We start from the raw sequence: 25,977 nt of genomic DNA, 5'->3' as shown, positions 1-25,977 counted from the left end.
TTCTGCATTTACATGTTCAGTTTGCATTCAAGAGCTTCTCTGACATGAGAAATGATGTTTTAGTTAGTTTCTTACTATGGTTATTGGCAAATATTAGACATTCAAATGTCTGTTGATTTAATCAACGAGTAAGAATTATTATTTATATTCTTGAATTCCAATTTTTAATTAAGAAAAAATGAGTGAGATATCAGGACACAATGCTGAATATCTTTGCTGAACAAATAACTTTAAAGCAAAAACTTAAAAGAAAATGAATATTCTTTTAAATTACAAAAGGGTAATGGCTTTATAATGTCTATAAAAATAAATACAAAATAGCTATATAATGAAGCAGGTAATTATGTTTTCAAAAACTAAAAAACATTTAAAACCCTAATGTTTCAACATAAATTGACACAAATATTTACAAAATTTCAGCAATCTCTGAACACTGCTGTTGCATGACTCTGATTTTAAAAGCTGAAAACCACCAACATTTAAAAAAAAATTTTAGTAGTCAAAACACATGAAAAAAAACGATTTTTAACATGACAATGGATTAATTCACATACTAAATTGCTCTATACAGGGAGATTTCACAATCCAGGAGCCATAGCCATGCTGCTGTAAGTAGGATTTCAACAAAGTTTTAGCTTCTTGATAGGATCCAGACATATGCTACAGAAAGAAAAAAATATTGAATTATAGAATATAGGCAGAATTAGGCTTATGAAAAGTAAGTAGCCCTAATCTTCTTTCTTTAGTTTGACATTTTAAAAATTAAGAGAAATCTTTTTCATTTCCCATTTTCCTCAGTATTGTTTTTGAAACTAAAAATTTTCCTTCCCAACACTCCTAAAAGACAATTTTTCTTCTTTAATTTTTAATTAGAAGAATAATCATACTCATTACAGAAAACTTGAAAATAGAGAAAACAGAAGTAAATAAAAATCACCTGTGCTGGATCACATGGTAAGTATATGCTTGTCTCCATAACAAACTGCCAAACTGTCTTCCAAAGTGCTTTATACCATTTTAACATTCCAGTCAGCAGTGCGACAGGTTTCTAGTTTCTCCGCAAAACACCCAGTGTAGTCAGTCTTTTGGATTTTAGTAGGTGTGCAGTGGTATCTCATTGTGGTTTGATTTTGCATCTCCCTAATGAGTAATCAGGCTGAGTATCTTTTGTATGTGTATTAGCCATTTGTATATATTATTTGCCACTTTGAAAAACTGGGTTGTTTGCCCACTTAATAATGAGTTGTAAGAGTTAAATCTATTCTAGATCTAAGACCTTTGTCAAGTGTATGATTTGCAAGTATTTTCTTCCATTCTGTGGCTTGTATCTTCATTTTCTTAATCCAACTTTTAAATTCTGGAGTCCATCAATTTTTTCTTTTATGGATTGTGCTTTTGGTGTCATATCTAAGAAAAATTTGCCTAACCTAGGAAGACAAATGTTTCCTCACATTTTCTTTGGAAGTTTTTATAGTTTTTACCTCTTTTAGTTCTATGATCCATTTTGAAGTTTTTGTATGACTGATATAAGTCTAAGTTAATTTTTTGGCTTGCCCACAGATACCCAACTGTTCCAGCACCATTTGTTGAAAAGATTTTTCTTTCTCCCATTAAATTACTTTGTACCTTTGTACAAAATCAATTGATCGTAAGTGTGTGGGTGTATTTCTGGTCTCTTATTCTGTTCCATTGATCTATATGTCTATCATTACATCAATACATTGTCTTGATTACTGTGGCTTTATGGTAAGTTGTTGAAACTAGGTAGGGTACTCTACCAATTTTGTTCTTTTTAAAAATTGTTTTGGTTCTTCTATGTCCTTTGGATTTTACGTAACAATTTTAGAAACAGCTTGTCAATTTCTACACAAAAGCTTACTGGGATTTTGATAGAACTTGCACTGAATCCATAGATTATTTAGGAGAGAAGTGACATTCTAAAAACACTGAGTTTTCCAATCTATTAATTGGTACATCTCTCCACTTACTTAGGTCTTTTTAAATTTCTCTCAGCAATGTTTCATCATTTTGGTGTACAGGTCTTACCTTCTTTTATTAAATTTATTCCTAAGTTTATTTTTATGCTCCTGTGGATGAAATTTTTTTCTCAAGTGTAATTCTGGGGTGTTCAGTCCTAGTATATAAATATACAATTTATTTTTCTATATTGTTCTTACACTGTGTGCTAAATTCACATATAATATAGTTGTTTTTGGTAGATTCCAGAGGATATTTTACATACAATATCATTTAGAAATAAGGACAGTTTTTCTACTTCCTTTCCAGTCTGGATGCCTTTTATTCCTTTTTCTTGCCTTGCTGCTCTACCTAGGACCTACAGATCATGCTGACTAGAAGTGGTGAGAGCAATCTTCGGGGGAAGGGGAAACAGTATTCAGCTTTTCAGCATTGTCAGGTAAACTGTAGTTTTTCAGTGATGCCCTTTATCTGGTTGAGGAAGTTCACTTCTATTTCTTATTTGTTCAGTGTTTTTATTGTGAATAGGTGTTGGATTTTGTCAAATGCATTATGTATATCTACTGAGATAAGTATGTGGGTTTTGAACTTGAATATATTCACATAATACATCAAATGATTTTCTGATGTTAAATCACCCTTGCATCCTGGAATAAACCTCCTTGGTCATGGTGTATAATCCTTTTTATATGTTGCTGGATTTGGTTTGTAAATATCTTATGAATAATTTTTGCATTTATGTTCCTAAGAGATACTGATTTGTAGTTTTCACTTCCTGTGATGTTTCTGACCACTTTTGGTATCAGGGTTATTATACTGGCCTCATAAAATGAGTTGGGAAGCATTCTCTCCTCCTTTATTTTATTAAAGTTTTTGTAGGATTTATATTAATTTTTGCCGTTATGTTTGGTAGAATTCACCAGCGAACCCATAACTGCACTTGTGCTTTTCTTTAAGAATTTTAACTAATAATTCAATTTTTTTTTAATTTAGTTCAATTCAGATGTTCTGTTTAGTCAAGTTTTGTAATTTGTCTTTCTAGGAATGCATCCATTTCATTTAACTTGTCTAATTTGTTGACAAAAGGTTGTTTATAGTATTTCCTTATAATTATTTTAGCTCTTTGGAGTCTTCAGTGATGACTCTTCTTTCATCAAGATTATGATCACTTGCGTTGTCTCTTATTTCTCAGTTATTTCTTAGTTCTTTAGTCTAGCTAAAGTATTATGAATTTTTTTGATTTTTTTTCAATGAACCAGCTTCTGATTTCATTGATTTTTCTATTGATTTTCCTGTCTTTTATCTCGTTAATTTCCAACCCATCCTATATTATTCTCTCATTTTTTTTTTAAATTTGCTCTTCTAACTTCTTGAGGTGGAAGGTTAAATAACTGATTTTATGGTTCTCTTCCTTTCTAATATAAGCATTTAAAGCTATGCATTTCTAAGCACTTCTTTGATTATATTCTCTAAATTTTAATATGCTGTATTTTCATTTTCATTCAGTTTGAGATATTTCTTAATTTCCTTTGCATTTCTTCTTTGACTTGTGGATTAGAAGTTGTTTAATTTCCAAATGTATAATTATTTCTAGATTTCATTCTGTTGTTTTCTAATTTAATTCCATAGTAGTTAGAACATACTTTGTATGATTTTAATCCTTTAAACTTATTGAGACTTGCTTTATGGCCTATATGGCCTATAGTGGAGAATGCCTCATGTGTATTTGAAAAGAATGTATATTCTGCTGTTGTGTATAGTGTTTAGTCTGGTTGGTTTGTAGTGTTATTCAAGCCTTCTATATTCTTACTGATTTTCTGTCTAGTTGAACTATCAATTACTGAGGGAGGAACATTAAAACCTCCAACTATAATCGTAGAATTCTCCATTTCACCTTTAAATGCTGTCATTTTTTGCTTATGTATTTTGGGGTTCTGCTGTTATACCCATATACTTATATAATTGTTGTATGTTCCTAATGTATTAACCGTTTACCACTATAACACGTTATCCTTTGTCTCCAGTAATATTGCTCATCTTGATGTGTACTTGTTTGATTTTAATGTAAACACTCCAGCTCTCTTACTGCTATTGTTTGCCTGGTATGTCTTTTTTTTTTTTTTTTTTAAAAAAAAAATTTATTTTTTTCTTAAATCCTTGGATATTTACATTTAGTTCATTCAATCTCTGGAAAATATCTGACATGTAAAATAGTCGATCAGGGCTTCCCTGGTGGCGCAGTGGCTGAGAGTCCGCCTGCCGATGCAGGAGACACGGGTTCGTGCCTCGGTCCGGGAAGATCCCACATGCCGCGGAGCGGCTGGGCCAGTGAGCCATGGCCGCTGAGCCTGAGCGGCCGGAGCCTGTGCTCCGCAACGGGAGAGGCCACAACAGTGAGAGGCCCGCGTACCACAAAAAAAAAAAAAAAAAAAAAGTCGATCAAACCAGCCCTTTTGTCAAACCAATGAGCCCAATCACACTTACTTTCCATCAGAAGAAATATGGTTTCATTTTCAAATCAAACGTAAGACTTAGTGAGCCTCCCACCAATTATCTTCTTCCTTCCTAATTCTAATGCCAAGGTATTTACATAAGTCATGGAGCTTTGCCAGGAGTTTGTTACTGAATGAAATGAAAGATGGCTACTTTGTCCTACTGAGGCTCTTTTTTTTCCCTTTTTTTTTGCTCTCAGAAGAATCTATCTTCAGGGGCAATACATTTTGTGATAATAGGTAAAAATTGGAAGGGATGAGGTTGTTGAGCAAAAAATTGCCATGATTCTGCTGCCCCACTACGCCATACATCTAAGACTGAAACACCCCAACAGAGATATCTAACGCCTTGCTTCAATCTTTTTTTTTTTTTTTTTATGTTCGGTAGTGTATATATGTCCATGCCACTCTCTCACTTTGTCACAGCTTACCCTTCCCCCTCCCCATATCCTCAAGTCCATTCTTTAGTACATCTGTGTCTTTATTCCTGTCTTACCCCTAGGTTTTTCATGACTTTTTTTTTCTTAGATTCCATATATATGTGTTAGCATACAGTATTTGTTTTTCTCTTTCTGACTTCACTCTGTATGACAGACTCTAGGTCCATCCACCTCACTACAAATATCTCAATTTCGTTTCTTTTTATGGCTGAGTAATATTCCATTGTATATATGTGCCACATCTTCTTTATCCATTCATCCGATGATGGACACTTAGGTTGCTTCCATGTCCTGGCTATTGTAAATAGAGCTGCAATGTACATTTTGGTACATGACTCTTTTTTTTTTTTTTGATAGGTATACCTGGATTTAATTCTCACTTCTACCGCTTGGTAGCTGGATAGCCTTAGGCAAGTTTCATACCTCCCTGAAATTCACTTAATTCAGTCTGTAAAATGGCATAATAACTTATTATAGCATCCTTTTAGGAATTTTAAATCAGTTCTTGAAATAAAAGTACACAATATATAGACAAGTATGGATTCCTCAATAGGTGTTTGACCTTTCATTTCTCCAGTATCCCACCCGCATCAAATAAAGAAAAATATTTTTTAAAATTTACGAATATTTCATTGTTGTAAAGTTAAAGCCATGAAAATAATCAAATGGCCTACTATCATACCGTTAGAAGAAAAAAAAAAAGGTGTTCATGAGAGTTCCATATTAGAATACAAGTTTTCCTTAGGCACCTGTTTATGTATGCTATTCTGCTCTTTACAATAAATAATTAAATTTAAAAGACTTAATTCCTCACTTTGAAGACCTTATTAGTTTACAAATTACATATTGACCTATGCTAAATTTTATACCGACCCATGCTAATGAATTCAGTACAGAAAACAAAAAACACTGCACTCAAGCAAACTACATATATATATATATATATATATATAAAACTTATATGAGAATTGCTACTCCAGCTTTCTTTTGGTTTCCATTTGCATGAAATACCTTTTTCCATCCCCTTACTTTCAGTCTGTATGTGTCTCTAGGTCTGAAGTGGGTCTCTTGTAGACAGCAAATATATGGGTCTTGTTTTTGTATCCATTCAGCCAATCTGTGTCTTTTGGTGGGAGCATTTAGTCCATTTACATTTAAGGTAATTATCGATATGTGTGTTCCCATTCCCATTTTCTTAATTGTTTTGGGTTTGTTATTGTAGGTCTTTTCCTTCTTTTGTGTTTCTTGCCTAGAGAAGTTCCTTTAGCAGTTGTTGTAGAGCTGGTTTGGTGGTGCTGAACTCTCTCAGCTTTTGCTTGTCTGTAAAGGTTTTAATTTCTCCATCAAATCTGAATGAGATCCTTGCTGGGTAGAGTAATCTTGGTTGCAGGTTTTTCTCCTTCAACACTTTCAATATGTCCTGCCACTCCCTTCTGGCTTGCAGAGTTTCTGCTGAAAGATCAGCTGTTAACCTTATGGGGATTCCCTTGTGTGTTATTTGTTGTTTTTCCCTTGCTGCTTTTAATATGTTTTCTTTGTATTTAATTTTTGACAGTTTGATTAATATGTGTCTTGGCGTATTTCTCCTTGGATTTATCCTGTATGGGACTCTCTGTGCTTCCTGGACTTGATTAACTATTTCCTTTCCCATATTAGGGAAGTTTTCAACTATAATCTCTTCAAATATTTTCTCAGTCCCTTTCTTTTTCTCTTCTTCTTCTGGAACCCCTATAATTCGAATGTTGGTGCGTTTAATGTTGTCCCAGAGGTCTCTGAGACTGTCCTCAGTTCTTTTCATTCTTTTTTCTTTATTCTGCTCTGCAGTAGTTATTTCCACTATTTTATCTTCCAGGTCACTTATCCGTTCTTCTGCCTCAGTTATTCTGCTATTGATCCCATCTAGAGTACTTTTAATTTCATTTATTGTGTTGTTCATCGTTTCTTGTTTCATCTTTAGTTCTTCTAGGTCCTTGTTAACTGATTCTTGCATTTTGTCCATTCTATTGTCCATTCTATCTCCAAGATTTCGGATCAACCTTACTATCATTATTCTGAATTCTTTTTCTGGTAGACTGCCTATTTCCTCTTCATTTGTTAGGTCTGGTGGGTTTTTTATCTTGCTCCTTCATCTGCTGTGTGTTTTTCTGTCTTTTCATTTTGCTTATCTTACTGTGTTTGTGGTCTCCTTTTTTGCAGGCTGCAGGTTCGTAGTTCCTGTTGTTTTTTGTGTCTGTCCCCAGTGGCTAAGGTTGGTTCAGTGGGTTGTGTCGGCTTCCTGGTGGAGGGTACTAGTGCCTGTGTTCTGGTGGATGAGGCTGGATCTTGTCTTTCTGGTGGGCAGGTCCACATCTGGTGGTGTGTTTTGGGGTGTCTGTAGACTTATTATGATTTTGGGCAGCCTCTCTGCTAATGGGTGGGGTTGTGTTCCTGTCTTGCTAGTTGTTTGGCATAGGATGTCCAGCACTGTAGCTTGCTGGTCGTTGAGTGAAGCTGGGTGCTGGCGTTGAGATGGAGATCTCTCGGAGATTTTTGCTGTTTGATATTATGTGCAGCTGGGAGGCCTCTTGTGGACCAGTGTCCTGAAGTTGGCTCTCCCACCTCAGAGGCACAGCACTGACTCCTGGCTGCAGCACCAAGAGCCTTTCATCCACAGGGCTCCTTAATTTGGGATGATTCGTTGACTATTCAGGTATTCCACAGATGCAGGGTATATCAAGTTGATTGTGGAGCTTTAATCCGCTGCTTCTGAGGCTGCTGGGAGAGATTTCCCTTTCTCTTCTTTGTTCTCACAGCTCCCAGGGGCTCAGCTTTGGATTTGGCCCCGCCTGTGCGTGTAGGTCGCTGGAGGGCGTCTGTTCTTTGCTCAGACAGGACGGAGTTAAAGGAGCCGCTGATTCAGAGGCTCTGGCTCACTCAGGCTGGGGGGTAGGGAGGGTCACGGAGTGTGGGGCGGGCCTGCAGCGGCAGAGGCCGGCGTGACGTTGCAGCCTGAGGCGCACCGTGCGTTCTCCCGGAGGAGTTGTCCCTGGATCCCGGGACCCTGGCAGTGGCGGGCTGCACAGGCTCCCCGGAAGGGCGTGTGGCTAGTGACCTGTGTTCGCACACAGGCCTCCTGGTGGCGGCAGCAGCGGCCTTAGCGTCTCATGTCTGTCTCTGGGCTCCGCACTTTTAGCCGCGGCTCGCGCCCGTCCCTGGAGCTCTCTCAAGCAGCGTTCTTAATCCCCTCTCCTCGTGCACCAGGAAACAAAGAGGGACGTAAAAGTCTCTTGCCTCTTCGGCAGGTCCAGACTTTTCCCCGGACTCTCTCCCGGCTAGCCGGCTAGCCGCGGTGCACTAACGCCCTGCAGGCTGTGTTCACGCAGCCAACCTCAGTCCTCTCCCGGCGCTCCGACAAAAGCCGGAGCCTCAGCTCCCAGTCCCGCCCGCCCCGGCGGGCGAGCAGACAAGCCTCTCGGCTGGTGAGTGCCGGTCGGCCCGATCTTCTGCGCTGGAATCTGTCCGCTTTGTCCTCCGCACCCCTGTTGCTGTGCTCGCCTCCGCGGCTCCCAAGCTCCCCCACTCCGCCTCCCGAAGTCTCTACCCGCGAACGGGCTTCCTAGTGTGTGGACACTTTTCCTCCTTCACAGCTCTCTCCCGCTGGTGCAGGACCCGTCCCTATCCTTTTGTCTCTGTTTAGTTTTTTCTTTTGCCCTAACCAGGTACGTGGGGGGTTCCTTGCCTTTTGGGAGGTCTGAGGTCTTCTGCCAGCGTTCAGTAGGTGCTCCGTAGGAGTTGTTCCACGTGTAGATGTATTTCTGGTGTATCTGTGGGGAGGAAGGTGATCTCCGCGTCTTACTCTTCCGCCATCTTCCCGGAAGTCTCTGGTATGTCTTTTTTTTCATCCTTTTACTTTCAATCTATTTGTGTCTTTGAATTTAATGTGTCTCTTACATCTCTTACAGATAGTATACAGTTGGATCTTGCTTTTTAGCCCAATCTGAAAAATCTCCGTCTTTCTTCTGGAGCATTTAGAATATTCAAATATAATGTAATTATTGATATATATTGGATTTATGTCTGCCATTTCACTTTATTTTCCAAGTCCTGTGTCCTTTATTTCTCTGCTTGTTTATTGCCTTCTAGTCCTTTTAAAAATGCATTCTTAGTACACCATTTTAATTCCTCTGTTGATGTTTTAGCTGTAGTTTTCCAGCTGTTCTCTTCATGGCTACTTTAGGAATTACAATATGCCTCTTTCTCTTACCATAGTCTGCTTCAGATTCATACTGACTTAATCCTGCTAATATATAGCAACTTTGTTCCAATACTGATCCATTTCTTTCTCTGTCCTTTATTATTGCCATTTATACTCCACTTACATACATTATAAAATTCAATAATACAGTGCTAAAATAATTTTAAACAACTTTGGTTTTTTAAAGAAAATAAGAAAAAAATATACACATCTTTTATATCTACCCACATAATTACTGTTTATAGTATTCTTTATTCCTTCCTGTAGACTTGTTATCATCTGGTATAATTTCTTCTAAGCCTCAAGGACTTCCTTTGGAATTCCTTCTAGAGAAGTTCTGCTAACAACAAATTTTCTTAATTTTTGTCTACCTGGCAATGTTTTTATTTTGCTTTTGTTTTTAAAGGAATCCTGACCCATTAGCAGTCACTCCTCATTCTCTCCTCCCCACAGCCCCTGGAAATCAGTAATCTACTTTCTGTTTCTATGAATTTGCCTATTATAGACATTTCATATAAATGGAATCATACATGCAACCTTTTGTGGCTGGCTTTTTTCACTTAACATTTTCAAGGTTGACCCACACTGTAGAATGTATCAGTACTTCAGAGTTCCTTTTATGGATGAATGGTAGTCCATAGTATGGACATGCCACATTTTGTTTATCCATTCATCCGTGGATGAACATTTGGATTGTTTCTACCTTTTCTGTATTATGAATACCGTTACAGACATTTATGTATAAGTTTTGGTGTGGATAAGTGTTTTCAATTCTTTTATGCATATACCTAAGAGTGAAATTCCTGGGTTACATGATAACACATATTTAACTTTTTGAGGAACTGTTAAATTGTTTTCCAAAGTAGATGTACCATTTTATATTCCTATCAGCAATGCATGATAGTTCCAATTTTTTCACATTCTTGACACTTGTTAATGTCACTCTTTATTACAGCTATGTCCTAATGTGTGTAAAGCAGTATATCACTGTGGTCTTCATTCGCATTTTCCTAATGACTATGTTGAACATCATATGCTTATTGGCCATTTTAAAATTTTCTTTGTAGAAATGTCTGTTCAAATCCTTTGCTCATTCAAAAAATTTGGTCATCTGTCTTTTTATTATTGAGTTGCAAAAGTTTTTTGTGTATTCTGGATACAAGTCCCTTATTAAATATATGATTTGCAAATTTCCTAATGATAATTTTTGAAATGCAAAAGTTTTACTTTTAATGAAGTTTAAAATACTATTTTTTTTTCTCTTTTGGATTGTGTTTTTGTTATCAGATCTAAGAAGCCTTTTTTCTTACTTAGGAATACAAATATTTTCTCCTATGTTTTTCTCTGAGTTTTATAGTTTTAGCTCTTACGTAGGTCTATCCATTTTGAGTTCATTTTTGTATATGGTATGAGGTAGAAGTCCAAGTTCATTCTCTTCCATGGGGATATTCAGTTATCCTAGGACTACTTACTGAAAAGACTATTTTTTCCCACTGAATGATCTTGGCACTCTTGTTAAAAATCACTTGACCATAATAATTGCCAGGGTTTATTTCTGGAATGTCAATTATATTCCATTGATCTATATGTTTATACTAATACCAGTATTATACTATCTTGATTATTATGGCTTTGTAGTATGCTTTGAAATCAAGAAGTGTGAATCCTCCAACTTTGTTCTTTTCCAAGATTGCTTTGGCTCTTCTTGGTTTGCTTCCATTACTGCTAATGAGAAATCAGCCTTAAATGTATTGGTCTATGGTTGATAACTATTTTCTCTCTTGCTGCTTTCAAGATTTTCTCTTTGTCTCGGTCTTAAGCAGTTTGACTATGATGTATCTAGGTATGAATCTTTATATTTTTCTTTCTTGGGGTTTCTTGAGCTTCTTGGATCTGTTAATATTCTTCCTCAAATATGGGGTTATTTTTAGTAATTTCTTCAAGTGTTTTTCCTGATCCCTTTTCTCTCTCCTTTTCTTCTAGGACTCCTAGCATTGGGTTGGTCAAAAGGTTCATTTGGTTTTTTTCCGTAAGATGGCTCTAGTATCACTTAGTTGTCTTCAACTTCATTCAAAACAATTTTGTTAGATTGTATGTGACAGCTGTCATATCATCGTGCATTTAAAAAAAGACTTATCAAAATTGGTGAATTTTTGTGTAGCCATTTTAATACTGAAGATGGAAGAAAAAAGCAACATTTTCAGCATATTATGCTTTATTATTTCAAGAAAGGTAAAACGCAGCTGAAATGCACAAAAAGATTTGTGCAGTGTACGGAGAAGGTCCTGTGACTGATCAAACGTGTCAAAAGTGGTTTTTGAAGTGTGGTGCTGGAGATTTCTCGCTGGGGGATGCTCCATGGTCAGGTAGTCCAGTTGAAGTTGACAGCAATCAAATCAAGACATTCACTGAGAACAATCAAAGTTACACCATGTGGGAGATAGCCAACATACTCAAAATATCCAAATCAAGTGCTGAAAATCATTTGCAGCAGCTTGGTTATGTTAATCACTTTGATATTTGGGCTCCACATAAGTTAAGCCAAAAAAAACCTTCTTGACTGTATTTCCACATGCGATTCTCTATTTAAATGTAATGAAAATATTCCGTTTTTAAAACAAATTGTGATGGGCAATGAAAAGTGGATACTGTACAATAATGTGGAACGGAAGAGATCATGGGGCAAGTGAAATGAACCACCACCAACCACACCAAATGCTGGTCTTCATCCAAAGAAGTTGATGTTGTGTATATGCTGGGATTGGAAGGGAGTCCTCCATTATGAGCTCCTTTCAGAAAACCAAATGATTAATTCCAACAAGTACTGCTCCCAATTAGACCAACTGAAAGCGGCACTAGATGAAAAGCATCCAGAATTAGGCAACAGAAAATGCATAATCTTCCATCAGGATAACGCAAGATAGCATGTTTCTTTGATGACCAGGCAAAAGCTGTTACACCTTGGCTGGGAAGTTCTGATTCATCTGTTATATTTACCAGACATTGTACCTTTGGATTTTCATTTATTTCGCTCTTCACAAAATTCTCTTAATGGAAAAAATTTCAATTCCCTGGAAGACTGTAAAAGGTACACAGAGCAGTTCTCTACTCGAAAAGAAAGTTTTGGGAAGATGGAATTATGAAGTTGCCCGAAAAATGGCAGAAGGTAGTGGAACAAAAGGGTGAATATGTTGTTCAATCAAGTTCTTGGTGAAAATGAAAAATGTGTCTTTTATTTTTACTTAAAAAACGGAGGCAACCCAACATAAGTTGGTACACTTAATACTGTTCCACAAATCTTTGAAGTTCTGTTCATTTTTCTTTAACCTGTTTCATTCTGTCCTTTAAAATAATTTCTTTTGATCTATCTTCAAAGTCCACTGATATTTTTCCTGCAATCTCAAATGTACTGTTGGACCCATCTAGAGAATTATATTCATTTCAGTTATTATATATTGTTTCAATCCTAGAATATTCATTTGGGGTTTTTCTTTTTGTAGTTTCTATTTCTCTACTGAGATTACCTACTTACTGAAACATTGTTGTATTTTCCTTTAATTACTTGAACATATTTATAATAGCTGCTTTGAAACCTTTGCTATATTCAACATTGGGATCCACTCAGAACCAGTTTCTATTGAATGTTGTTCTTCCTGAGTACAGGTTTTACTTTCCTGTTTTTTACATATCCCATAATTTTTGGTTGAAACAGACTTTTTAGATAATATATTGTAGCAACTCTGGATTCTGTTTTATTTTTTTTAAGTTTGCTGCAATTGTGAGATCTGTTTTCCCCATGGTGTGCACTGTCTCTTTCCAGTTTTGTTATGTTTTAGCCTGGCTTCCTAGGGGTTACCCTGTATCTGCAAAGCTTAGTGATAAACAAATAGCTTAGTGATAAGGAAAAGATTTCAGCAGACATTATGCTCAAACACCTTAAACCTAAAAGGCTTCTACCTTTTTCTGATCAATTCATTTGGGGAGGGGTGGGTGGTACAGTGTATTTAATGTTGCAGGCAGTTCTATTTCACACTTTCACTCTTTACTAGGTTCTCTTGAGTCTGCATTGCACATGAGTGTAATTTCTCAGTCAGCCAAGGATATATAGAGAATTTCTCTCAACCCTTCCATGGCTCTTTCACTTCCAAGATCTACCTGTTAAGTTACTAACTGGTATACCACTTGCCCCAAGGACTGCAACCTTGGGCCAGCGAAGTTACTGATTTTCTCCATTATTTTCCTCTACCAGGTTTGGCACATTTAGTTGAAAAAGTCACAAATTTTCACCCTCTGCCACAAATCAAGTTCATCCCCTCTAGCAGAAAATCTACTACTTTTGGTGGCATTCTCAATCTGATAAAACTACAGTTCTTGCCTTTCAAACTAGCAGAGAGGAAGGAGAGAGAACAGGAACAGCTTTGGGCAAAGGTGCCACAAATTCCTGCTGTTCTTACCCAAAGTTCTAAGAGTTTTACAAGAGTATACACTTTTCAGTGTGTTTTCTGCCTTTAGTTAATTTCCAGAGTTGTGAGAAGGGGTTTTTTCCCCTGATAATTTTGTCCAGTTTTATATTTTTTTACAGAGATGACTTGCAACCTCTTTATGCCCAAACCCGAAATTGTCTAGGTAAGCTTTTATACTTAAAAATGTTTGTATATACAAACAAACCTACAGTTAATATTAATTGCTTTACAGGATGGAATTATACAGTTTGAGTATTAAGATATTGGTGAAATTAAGAGACTTTCACATAATACTATATTACTGAAACTGAAATTAGGTTATTAAAAACAATTTGTATTTAATAATTTGATAACATGGATATAACATATTATGAAATGGCTCAGGTCTTAGTATGTTGAATGAAAAAATCAGATTAACAAGCATATATAATATAAGCTTAATATTTTAAAATATATGCATACACAAAAATATAAATACATGATAAGAAACTGAAATAACATGCTTACATTACAAGATTAGAGTATTATATTTGAGTAGTAGGTGGATTTACAAGTAATATTTTCCTTCTGTACTTAAAAAGAAAATTCCAAATTCTCTACTCAACATAAATTATGTTCGTAATACTAAAAAAAGAATATATATATTTAAAGATAGAAAAAGACTACCTACATCACTTAAGCCCAAATCACAAACTCAAATTAAAGGTGTTTCACAATTTTAAGATAGGCAAATTAATTTATATGAATATACTAATATATCATTTTAGAATACTTAAATACTATCGTTAACATAGCTAATATCATATACATAAGAAATTTTATTACCATTTTGTTCCTCTGGGTATGACAGTAGGTTTTGATCAATATTGTCAAAGTAGGTACACACCATACTGAGGTAGCTACTTTCAGGGGCAACACTTATTTACATATCCAATTTCCAGCATGTTCACTTAAAAATTAATTTTACCACTACATGGTAATCTCTTATTTTCAGGAACTATTTACTCAACTTTTGCTATGTATCATCATCATTATAAAATTACCACATTATTATTGTCTTAAATTTTTATTTCGGTGATTAGCTTCATTCCTTTTAAGACTTACCTTAGCTGCATGATATGTACTAGCTTCAAGTAAATCTTCTTTTTCAGCTTCTTTGGCAAGCAGGTTAAATCGACTTAACATTGCAGCCTTACAAAGCCGACTTGCCATTGACACACCACTTTTAAATGGGGAACTGAAGTAGAAAAGAATGAAACATTCACTAATCATTATTCAGTATTTATGTTGGCATTTGTAGGGATTAAAATCAACACAGAATCTACAAATATTTATCTCAATTATGTACAGTGCATATAGTGAAATTTTTTTACATAAAATTATTCTGAATATTTAACTTTCTGAAGCTAATTTCTTTTATGAAATTATAGTTTAAGTTATCAGAGTACTGCATTAAAAATTAAAGCAGAGGATGGATATTTGGAACATTTCTTTTGTTTGAAGCAAAATTAATCTATGGTGATCCAAATTAAAACAGTGGTTCTACCAAGGATTGACTAGAAGAGGGCAAAAAAGTATTTTCTGAAATGAAGAAAATGTCCTGTATTCTGACTGGGGTAATGGTTACACAGGCATGTATATAAATAAATAAATAAATATATAAATATATATATATAAAAATATAAAAACTCATGAAATTGTACATTTCACTCTTTGTAAATTTTGACTCACTAAAAAAGTAAATTATACACACTCACCTCACCACCCTCCATATATATGTATGTATGCACATATAGATATGTATTTTTCTATGTTTCTAATAGAAGTGGGTCCACAGATCATGAGCCTTCTTGCTATTGTAACTCTTTCCCTTCATTATATCTTCTCATTAGTTGTTCTCCTGATAGATTACAAAAATTGCCAAAATCCTTTATTCCTTCCTGTCTCCATGTTCTTTACAATGTAACTTTTCAGATTCTCCCATCACTAACTATGGTTGATTGCTCCTCCCCATGAATTTGGGCTGGACTTGTGACTTGTTTTGGTGAATAAAATAGACTATTGTGCCAGTTCCAAGCCTGGGCCTCAAGAGGCTTTGTGTTTTCATTCTCTGGGGACCCCTTCTTCTGCCATGTGAGCCTCCTAAGACTGGTCTACTAGAAGGTGAGAGAACACATGGACCAGAGCCCAGCTGTCCCTCTAAGATCAGCCAAGATGCCCTACAGCTGACCTAGAGTGGACCCCAGACACATGGGAGAGCCCAACCAAATCTAGCTCAGTTGACCTAAGGACTTGAATAGCAATAAATGGTTGTTGTTTTAAGCCACTAAATTTTGAGATAGTTTATATGCAGTAATAGTTAACATAAACGCCTATTAATGAAATGTACTAATCTCTATATATTAATTTTCCACCATCATACCTATTTTTGGTGGTGGATTTTTAGATGATTCTCTTGGGCTTTTCAGGTATAAAATGATACCATATGCAAAAAGTCGTAATTTTACCTCCTCCTTTCCAATATTTTATATCTCTCATTTCTTTCTTTTGTTCAAATGCATTAAATAACATGTTAAATAACAGCAATAACAGTAAACAATCATGTCTTGTTTCAGATGTTAGTAGAAATGACTCTGAGATTTCATCATTAATCATGATGGCACTTTTGGACTAATAAAGATATATTTTACCCTTAACAAAAATATCTATTCCTTTTTTATTGAGTATCTTTATCTAGAATAGTTGTAGAGCTGTATTACATGTCTTCTTAGAATTTATAAAAATGAATATATGGTGTTTTTCCCTAGATCAATTAATATGACAAATTATATTAATACGAGTTTCTAATTTGGTATTATTTTTACTATGTTATTCTCACATTTCAAGAAAAAATTCCACTTGGTATTATTGTATAAAATATATTATTTTAAGGTTCTGCTTCCTAATATTTTATTTAGCAATTATGCTTGAATATAAAAGTGAGCTTGGTCTGTAACTTTTGTGGTAGGGGGACAGTAATCTTCTATTAGGTTTAAGTATCAATGATACACTTGCTTCATAAAAGTATTTGAATGTTTTCTATCTTTTTAGATAGCACTGGAAGTTCCTGCTATTTAAAGGTTTATAAAATTAATCCGAACCACCTCAGAATGGTGTTTTCTTTGAAAAAGAGGTAGGACGCCTTCTTGGTAACTTTCTCAAGAAAATAATGTTAGATATTTTTCCCTCTTCTGTACCAATTTTAGAAAAATATTTTCCTAGAAATATATGCATTGCACCCAGATTTTCAAATATATTTGCATGGTAGGGGAAAGAAGTTTCTTATGACTTCTTTTAATTTTCTCTGTAATTACTCCTTTATCATTAGTATATATGAGATTAGCTACTGATTTTTTTTCACAGAATCAGTTTTTTAATGATCATTTCTAACTTCTTCAGTTCTCTAGATCTTTAATTTACATTTCTAGTTTTATGAACTTCTTCATTCTGTTTATTTTCATTATTTGTTGCTATAAGTACCTAAAGAATTGGCTTTTCCATTCATTTTGCTTTAGCTATATATCCTACAAGTTCTGAAATGCAATGCACTAAATATCCGTGTTTTCTAAATATTCTGTGATTTCATTTTATATTTCCTCTTTGAGCCAAAAGTTGGAGAACTTCTTTTTCCCAATGAAAGTGGTTTCTAAATATTCTGATTTTGTTATTTACAGTTTGATTGCATCACAATCAGAGAATACTGCCTACATCACTTTTACTTCTTAGAATTTCAGATTTTTTTTGTGGCCTAACATATGGTCAATTTTTGTTAATGTTCTGCAGGTTCTTGAAAAGCAGGTATATTTTATATTTTATGGTACAGAGTTTTAAAGAAATTAATCAAATCTACCTTATTGTTATTTAAGACGGTTATATTCTTGCTTATTGTTTTGTTTACTCAATCTACTAGGAACTGAAAGAGGTGAATTATTGCCTCAACTAATAGTGTATTTCTATTTATCCTTTTATTTTCTGTAATTTCTGCTTTATGAAGGTTGATACTATGTTATTTGCTGCAGTTACTCAGAACTGTTCTTCTTCGTGGATTATATTGCTAAAGTGTCCTTTGCCTTATGTAATAATGCTTTGGGGATGAATAATCAGATCATATCTGCTTTCTTTGCAATCACCTGGCAAGCACTTAGCCATAATAAATAAGTTAAGCTCATTTTACATTAATTTCATCTTTGTTATACTATTATGTTTTCAGTAAACAGTTTTTTTATTATTTTTTTTTGGCCTTGCCATGAGGCATATGGGGTATATTAGTTCCCTGACCAGGGATCAAACCCATGCCCCCCACATTGGAAGCATGGAGTCTTAACCACTGGAGCACCAGGAAGTCCCTCAGTAAACAGTTTTTTAATGTCTTCCACAGAAGACCTGTTTTGTTTGTATGTGTGTAGTCTGTTATTAACAGAAATACACTTCTTAATGCTGACTCAATGCATAAGTAGTATAATTCATCCTAGTTGAAATAATCAATAGTATGCTTGACTGAGTTCATACCAAGAAACATTTGTATGTGATCTTAATTTAAATCTGTCTTTCACAAAGAAAGCAAATTTAGGCACTTAAACTTTTAACATTATTCATTACCACATTATAAATGTATTTTCACACTAAAAGGAGGATTTTAGTTTTACTTGATAATCAATGACAGGGATATTACAAAGAAATGTCTAAAAGGCATAATGTATTATGGCTAAGAACAAAGGCTTTGGAAATAAAATGCCCAGATCAGAATCCTACTTGTGTCACTTAATAGTTGGGTGACTTTACGCAAGATATTTAAACTAGCTTGAATATCAGTTTCTTTACCTGTAAAAAAAACAATATCACCTAACCCACAAGGTTTTTATAAGAAAGCAGTAATAACATAGTACAATAGTTCTCACACTCAAGTGTACATAAATAATATTTGGGAAAGTTGTCAAAAATACAGATTCCGGAGCCCTAAATCCAGACATTCAGATTCAGTAGGAAAAACTGAATTTTTAAAACAAATACATTATTTGCTAATGATCACTAGAGAAACAAAGGATCTGGAGACTGATTTTGAATGCTGGCTCTACCATTTACTATGTAACTTTGGTAAATTATATAACTTCTCCAGGCCTGTGTTCTCATCAGGAAAAAAAAGTTTTTTAATTAGTACAATGCCTGCAACATAGTCACACTTGATAACTATTATTATTATTAATCACAATTCAAAAAATTGTATTCAAAAAACAAGATAGTTTTTAAAAATCGTATTAAAATGTACTGTTTTGCTTAATATGTGATTTTTGAAGAAATTAGTGACACTAACCTTTCGGTGGTCTTCCCAGTTAGGCCATCCACAATCTCCAAAGAAATGTCCCCTTGTGCCCAATTCAGACTCAGGAATTTATATTCCAAGTTTGTTTGACATGGATATGCAGAAGGTACTAAACTAATATGAGGTCTGTTGACCAAGTAAAACATTGGAAGTTTTGAAGTGAGTGCATCATCAACACGTTGCTTTATAGCAATTTCTAAGCCTCTAGTATCACTGCAATTCCCATCACCTAGAAAGCAAAAACAAAGTAAATACTCAGAAATTCAATAGGAAAAGACTATACTGAAAAAAAAGGATATAAATAAAAGTTTAATTGTAAATAGTTCACTTCTTTATCCTGTATCTTGCAACCTTCTCTTTCCGACTTCTACTCTCTTAGTAGCTACTTCTATACTCTTTACCAGAATCAAGACAAGGTAATAGTCAGAATTTCCATTCAAAAAAGAAACTTCTACAGAAAATAATGAATTGACATTCCAGTGAATAAAAGCAAAAAGCCAGACCTGACCAGAAACAAATCAGTACTTTTACAGGGTTCTGCCAGAGAGAACTGGCTCATTCTGTCTTGATTTCTAAGATTACAGCATGAAACCAGCACATAATGTAGCAGATATATGTAGCTGAGAAATAGTTGGTTAAAGTGTGTTATTTTTCCACATCTGAGAGCCACAGCTTGCAACTGTTCCAGTACCACATGGCTTAGTTTCACAACATGAAGTATTTTAAAGAATGACCATTTCTGATTATAACTGTGGCCAATGCCAAAAGCTTTGAGTTCTCAGTTAAAATTACTGTTGAAGAAGAAAGCTCAAAAAGATGATTAGTATAAGAAAATGGGCTGCGTCAAACTTAAAATAGAAGTTAGGGAACAGTCATTCCTATTTAAAAATTAATAATTCCAAAGCAGATCTCTTTCCTCCTTAGAGGGTCTGAAGTTCTCACAACAAGAGAATCTTTATATACCACTAGACATATTTCACAGATAAAGTTTTGTTTTCACATCACTGGAACTGTTGAGATGGCTACTGGGCTTACACTCACTATGATTATTTGGGAACTAGAAAATGATGTAAAAAGAACATGAGTTGCTTCTGACACTCTTTTTCTAAGCACTCCTTTCAATGTTCCAAATCAAGAGATACTGACTAATGCAGGCTAGTTAAGTTAAAGATATACTTAGACGTAGGAAAAAAGAAGAAATAAGGTCTGTAGAATAGTCATTGTATCTATAATGAACAGAAAACACGAGTTAAAAAAAAATGTTACGTATAACACACTGTACTACAGACTAAATGTGTCCCCACAAAATTCATATACTGAAACCTGATCCCCAATGTGATGGTATTTCGAGGTGAGGCCTTTGCAAGGTGATTAAGCTATGAGGGTCAGAGCTCTCATGAATGGAATTGGTGCCCTTATGATAAAAGAGACCCTAACCCCTCCCACCATAGGAGGACATACTGAGAAGACAGTCATCTATGAAGCAGGAAGCAGGTCCTCAACAGATAATGAATCTCTCAGCCCTTTGATCTTGGACTTCCCAGCCCCCAGAACCGTGAGAAATAAATGTTTATTGTTTAATCCACGCAGTCTATGGTATTTTTTTGTTTTTTGGTAGCAGCCCAAACAGACTAAGACATACTGTAATAAGATAATGACATTGGTTGTGCCTAAAACAGCAAGATAACATTTGGAAAAAGAAAAATAAAAACCTACCAGTAACTCCACGTTAAGATTCTCTAAACATCAAATTGTTTCACCTAGATGTTTTAATGTGGTGGTATAAAATTTAATAGAAAAAAATCAAGTATATTAATATTTTATTAGAAATTTTACTTTCTCCATTTATATATGTATGCTTTAATTATTAGCTATACCTGAGGTATGATTTTAATTATATCTTGAGGCTAAATCTTGTTCCCGGGAAAATATATCTCTAAAATTATATCACATAATTTCATTTTGATTCATCTAAAATGATTTGAAATAATAACATAAAACTCAAAGATTAAAGGCAAAGGTTAAATCTTAGCAAAGACTATAGCAAACCTGACCTGAGAACTTTTCTGCATGAAAAGGTCTCAGGTGGGATTGATATATATACACTAAATATGTATAAAATGGATAACTAATAAGAACCTGCTGTATAAAAAAATAAATAAAATTAAATTTAAAAAAAAGTTCTCAGGACCTTAGTCTACCATAAGTTAATATAAGTGAACAGAAACAGCTGCTGAAACAGGTAATGAAGGCATACCTCAATTTATTGCACTTTGCTATATTGCACTTTGCAGATATTATGATTTTTACAAATTGAAGGTTTCTGGCAACCTTGTGTTGTCAGATGATGTTTAGCCTTTTTCAGCAATAAAGTACTTTTAAATTAAGGTAAGTACGTTGCTTTGTTTTAGACATAACGCTATTGCACACTTAACAGACTATAGTATAGTGTAAACATAACTTTTATGTGCACTGGGAAACCAAAAACTTCGTGTGACTCACTTTATTGTGAGATTGACTTTATTATGGTGGTCTGGAACTGAACCCACAATATCTTTGAGGTGTGCCCATACAAACCGAAGCTGCATTAATAAAAATACAGTGTCTAAGTCAAAGAATTCAGCATTATTATAGAACTATGCACTGCTCATATCATATCTGAAACATCATATTTAGTCTGAGGCATTACATTTTAATACCGCCACCCACAAATTACAGAACATCTGGAGAAAACAAATCATGCTCCTGTGAAACACAAATGATGTCTAAATAGGAGAAGACATGAAGGCAGAAGCATCTTATCTTTGTATTCTTAATTCTCATTCTATATTTTATGTGAATAGTGCCCCTGAGAGTTATTTAACAGTGCACAGCACCTAGCATATAGTAGGTGGCTCAATAAACACCTGATGAAAAAGGAACATAAAAGATTAGATTATCAGAGAGCAGTAATCATCAATTCTGGATACACATTAGAATCAGTAAGGATGGGGATATTAATACTAATGCCATTCCCATATTATTTTAAAAGCTATCCAGGTGAACCTGAAGTGCAACAAGAGTAAAGAATAATAGTTAAAATTTATTTTTCAAGTGTTCCAGGCAAAAGAATTGGTATTAAGAAGAAAAATAAAAGCATTTTAAAAAATAAAACATGCTGACTCAAAGCATTTATCCATGAAACATTTATTGACCTCCTGGTACAAACCAGACCAAGATGAGTGTCGCAAAGCACCTGCCTTTCAAGAGTGTCAAGTTTAGCAGACACAATAGTGGGATTCTAGTCACTGGCTAGGCTCAGACAAAGCTGTCAGAGCTCAATTTAATACAAAAGGCAGAAGCATGAAAAGTTATGAAAACTGAGTATGAGTCCAGGCTCTGCCAGCAGGCAAACTGAATGATTTTGGGCACGTATTTTTATTAACATTCTAAACCTCTTATTACTGACCTGAAAACAAAAAAAAGAAAGAAATGAACAACAGAATCTCTAAGGTTATCACATGCTTCTTAAAAGTTCATGAACTATGTTGAAAATAGATTCCTTCACTAAGAGGGAATCAGAATTTAGTATTCCCTATAATGGAATTGTACAATTCAAATTAGCGTATTGAAAAGGACTCCTGAATGGAAAAACCTCTGGATAAACATTCCTGAGGTATTTATTCAGAAAACTTTATATTAACAGGATAACAAATTTGCAAATACACCTTAAAAGACTTGAAAACGAATATAAATCCAGCTCTTTTAATAGCTAAGCAAAATGAATTTTTTTCCAGATTACTCTGGATTATTTTCTATACAAATAATAGTGCCTTTTTATAGTGCAAGCTTAAGACATTTTTCTTAAAAAAAGAAAGACTATCACCATAAAATGACAAAATGAATTATCTGAGAACATCTACAGTATAAAATTAGTTTCCAAAAACTTCCCGTTGTGGAGCACAGGCTCTGGACGCGCAGGCTCAGCGGCCATGGCTCATGGGCCCAGCAGCTCCACGGCATGTGGGATCTTCCCAGACCAGGGCACGAACCCGTGTCCCCTGCATTGGCAGGCTGACTCTCAACCACTGCGCCACCAGGGAAGCCCTCCGAAAAGTTTTTGAAAAGTTAAATGAATTCTTATAATAATCTCTCCATTTTTAATTGATCTATTAAAATATCTTAGGTTTTTCAAGCATCAAAATAAAGAATTGCAAAAGATTTCATAAGACTTAAGAGAAAAGGGGACAAGGTCATTATCATCAAATAATTAGATTTAATCTGCATTGTCATTTAGTTCAGAATTAAAGGGAAACAAATTTCAATTCTAAAGAGTAATTTTCTATAGATTCAATGCAATCCCTATCAAACTACCACTGGCATTTTTCACAGAACTAGAACAAAAAATTTTGCAATTTGTATGGAAACACAAAAGACCCCGAATAGCCAAAGCAATCTTGAGAACGAAAAAAGGAACTGGAGGAATCAGGCTCCCTGACTTCAGACTATACTACAAAGCTACAGTTATCAAGACGGTATGGTACTGGCACAAAAACAGAAAGATACATCAATGGAACAGGATAGAAAGCCCAGAGATAAACCCATGCACATATGGACACCTTATCTTTGATAAAGGTGGCAGGAATGTACAGTGGAGAAAGGACAGCCTCTTCAATAAGTGGTGCTGGGAAAACTGGACAGCTACATGTAAAAGTATGAGATTAGATCACTCCATGACACCATACACAAAAATAAGCTCAAAATGGATTAAAGACCTAAATATAAGGCCAGAAACTATCAAACTCTTAGAGGAAAACATAGGCAGAACACTCTATGACATAAATCACAGCAAGATCCTTTCTGACCCACCTCCTACAGTAATGGAAATAAAAACAAAAATAAACAAATGGGACCTAATGAAACTTCAAAGCTTTTGCACAGCAAAGGAAACCATAAACAAGACCAAAAGACAACCCTCAGAATGGGAGAAAATATTTGCAAATGAAGTAACCGACAAAGGATTAATCTCCAAAATTTACAAGCAGCTCATGCAGCTCAATAACAAAAAAACAAACAACCCAATCCAAAAATGGGCAGAAGACCTAAATAGACATTTCTCCAAAGATATACAGACTGCCAACAAACACATGAAAGAATGCTCAACATCATTCATCATTAGAGAAATGCAAATCAAAACTACAATGAGATATCATCTCACACCAGTCAGAATGGCCATCATCAAAAAATCTAGAAACAATAAATGCTGGAGAGGGTGTGGAGAAAAGGGAACACTCTTGCACTGCTGGTGGGAATGTGAATTGGTTCAGCCACTATGGAGAACAGTATGGAGGTTCCTTAAAAAGCTACAAATAGAACTACCATATGACCCAGCAATCCCACTACTGGGCATATACCCTGAGAAAACCGAAATTCAAAAAGAGTCATGTACCAAAATGTTCATTGCAGCTCTATTTACAATAGCCCGGAGATGGAAACAACCTAAGTGTCCATCATCGGATGAATGGATAAAGAAGATGTGGCACATATATACAATGGAATATTACTCAGCCATAAAAAGAAACGAAATTGAGCTATTTGTAATGAGGTGGATAGACCTAGAGTCTGTCATACAGAGTGAAGTAAGTCAGAAAGAAAAAGACAAATACCGTATGCTAACACATATATATGGAATTTAAGAAAAAAAAATGTCATGAAGAACCTAGGGGTAAGGCAGGAATAAAGACGCAGACCTCCTAGAGAACGGACTTGAGGTTATGGGGAGGGGGAAGGGTGAGCTGTGACAGGGCAAGAGAGAGTCATGGACATATACACACTAACAAACGTAGTAAGGTAGATAGCTAGTTGGAAGCAGCCGCATGGCACAGGGATATTGGCTTGGTGCTTTGTGACAGCCTGGAGGGGTGGGATAGGGAGGGTGGGAGGGAGGGAGACGCAAGAGGGAAGAGATATGGGAACATATGTATATGTATAACTGATTCACTTTGTTATAAAGCAGAAACTAACACACCATTGTAAAGCAATTATACCCCAATAAAGATGTTAAAAAATAAAATAAAGAGTAATTTTTAAAAACAATTGGAGCTATCAATTAATGGAATAGATTGTCTTCAAATCTTATACTCCACATTATTGGATCCTTTTAAGGTAGGGTTAGATGATCCTCTATCAGAGATGGCATAAAAAGAGTTTGTGAAGACATACAGATGGCCAAGAGGCACATGAAAAGATGTTCAACATCGCTAATTACTAGAGAAATGCAAATCAAAACTACAATGAGATATCACCTCACACCAGTCAAAATGGCTATCATAAAAAAATCCACAAACAATAAATGCTGGAGAGGGTGTGGAGAGAAGGGAACCCTCCTACACTGTTGGTGGGAATGTAAATTGGTACAGCCACTATGGAGAACAGTATAGAAGTTCCTTAAAAAACTAAAAATAGGGACTTCCCTAGTGGTCCAGTGGCTAAGATTCTGCACTCCCAATGCAGGGGGCCCAGGTTTGATCCCTGGTCAGGGAACTAGATCCTGCATGCTGCAACTAAGACCCGACACAGCTAATAAATAAATAAATAATTTTAAAAAACAAAACTAAACTAAACTAAAAATAGAGCTACCATATGATCCGTAATCCCACTCCTGGGCATATATCTGGAGAAGAACATGGTCTGAAAGGATACATGCACCCCAATGTTCACTGCAGCACTGTTTACAATAGCCAAGACATGGAAGCAACCTAAATGTCCATCGACAGAGGAATGGAAAAAGAAGATGTCGTACATACATACGATGGAATATTACTCAGCCATTAAAAAGAATGAAATAATGCCATTTGCAGCAATATGGACAGACCTAGAGATTGTCATACTGAGTGAAGTAAGTTTGACAGAGAAAGAGAAATATCACATTATATCACTTATACGCGAAATCTGAAAAGGAATGATACAAATGAACTTATTTACAAAACAGAAACAGACTCACAGACTTAGAGAACAAACTTATGATTACCAG

At 35.2% G+C, this 25,977-nt stretch overlaps 1 protein-coding gene across 2 annotated transcripts in view; it reads right to left on the bottom strand.

The window, feature by feature from the left end:
- Positions 1-546: 546 nt before the first annotated feature.
- The window catches only part of ADAD1 (adenosine deaminase domain containing 1), a 51,638-nt gene continuing 26,207 nt past the window's right edge, over positions 547-25,977 (bottom strand). For both annotated transcript variants that reach the window (XM_027102831.1, XM_027102832.1), the window contains exons 9-11: positions 18,957-19,194; positions 14,711-14,843; positions 547-660 (exon numbers count right to left, since the gene is read on the bottom strand). In XM_027102831.1, the coding sequence (XP_026958632.1) occupies positions 547-660; positions 14,711-14,843; positions 18,957-19,194 (485 nt within the window). The remainder of the gene's footprint in view (positions 661-14,710; positions 14,844-18,956; positions 19,195-25,977) is intronic.

This window comes from Aethalodelphis obliquidens, unplaced genomic scaffold (genome assembly GCF_003676395.1).
Source record: "Aethalodelphis obliquidens isolate GAN/ISIS:26980383/991018 unplaced genomic scaffold, ASM367639v1 scaffold6, whole genome shotgun sequence".
In the NCBI taxonomy this organism is placed as follows: Eukaryota; Metazoa; Chordata; class Mammalia; order Artiodactyla; family Delphinidae; genus Aethalodelphis; species Aethalodelphis obliquidens.
This window is presented reverse-complemented; position numbering and strand designations above follow the sequence as displayed.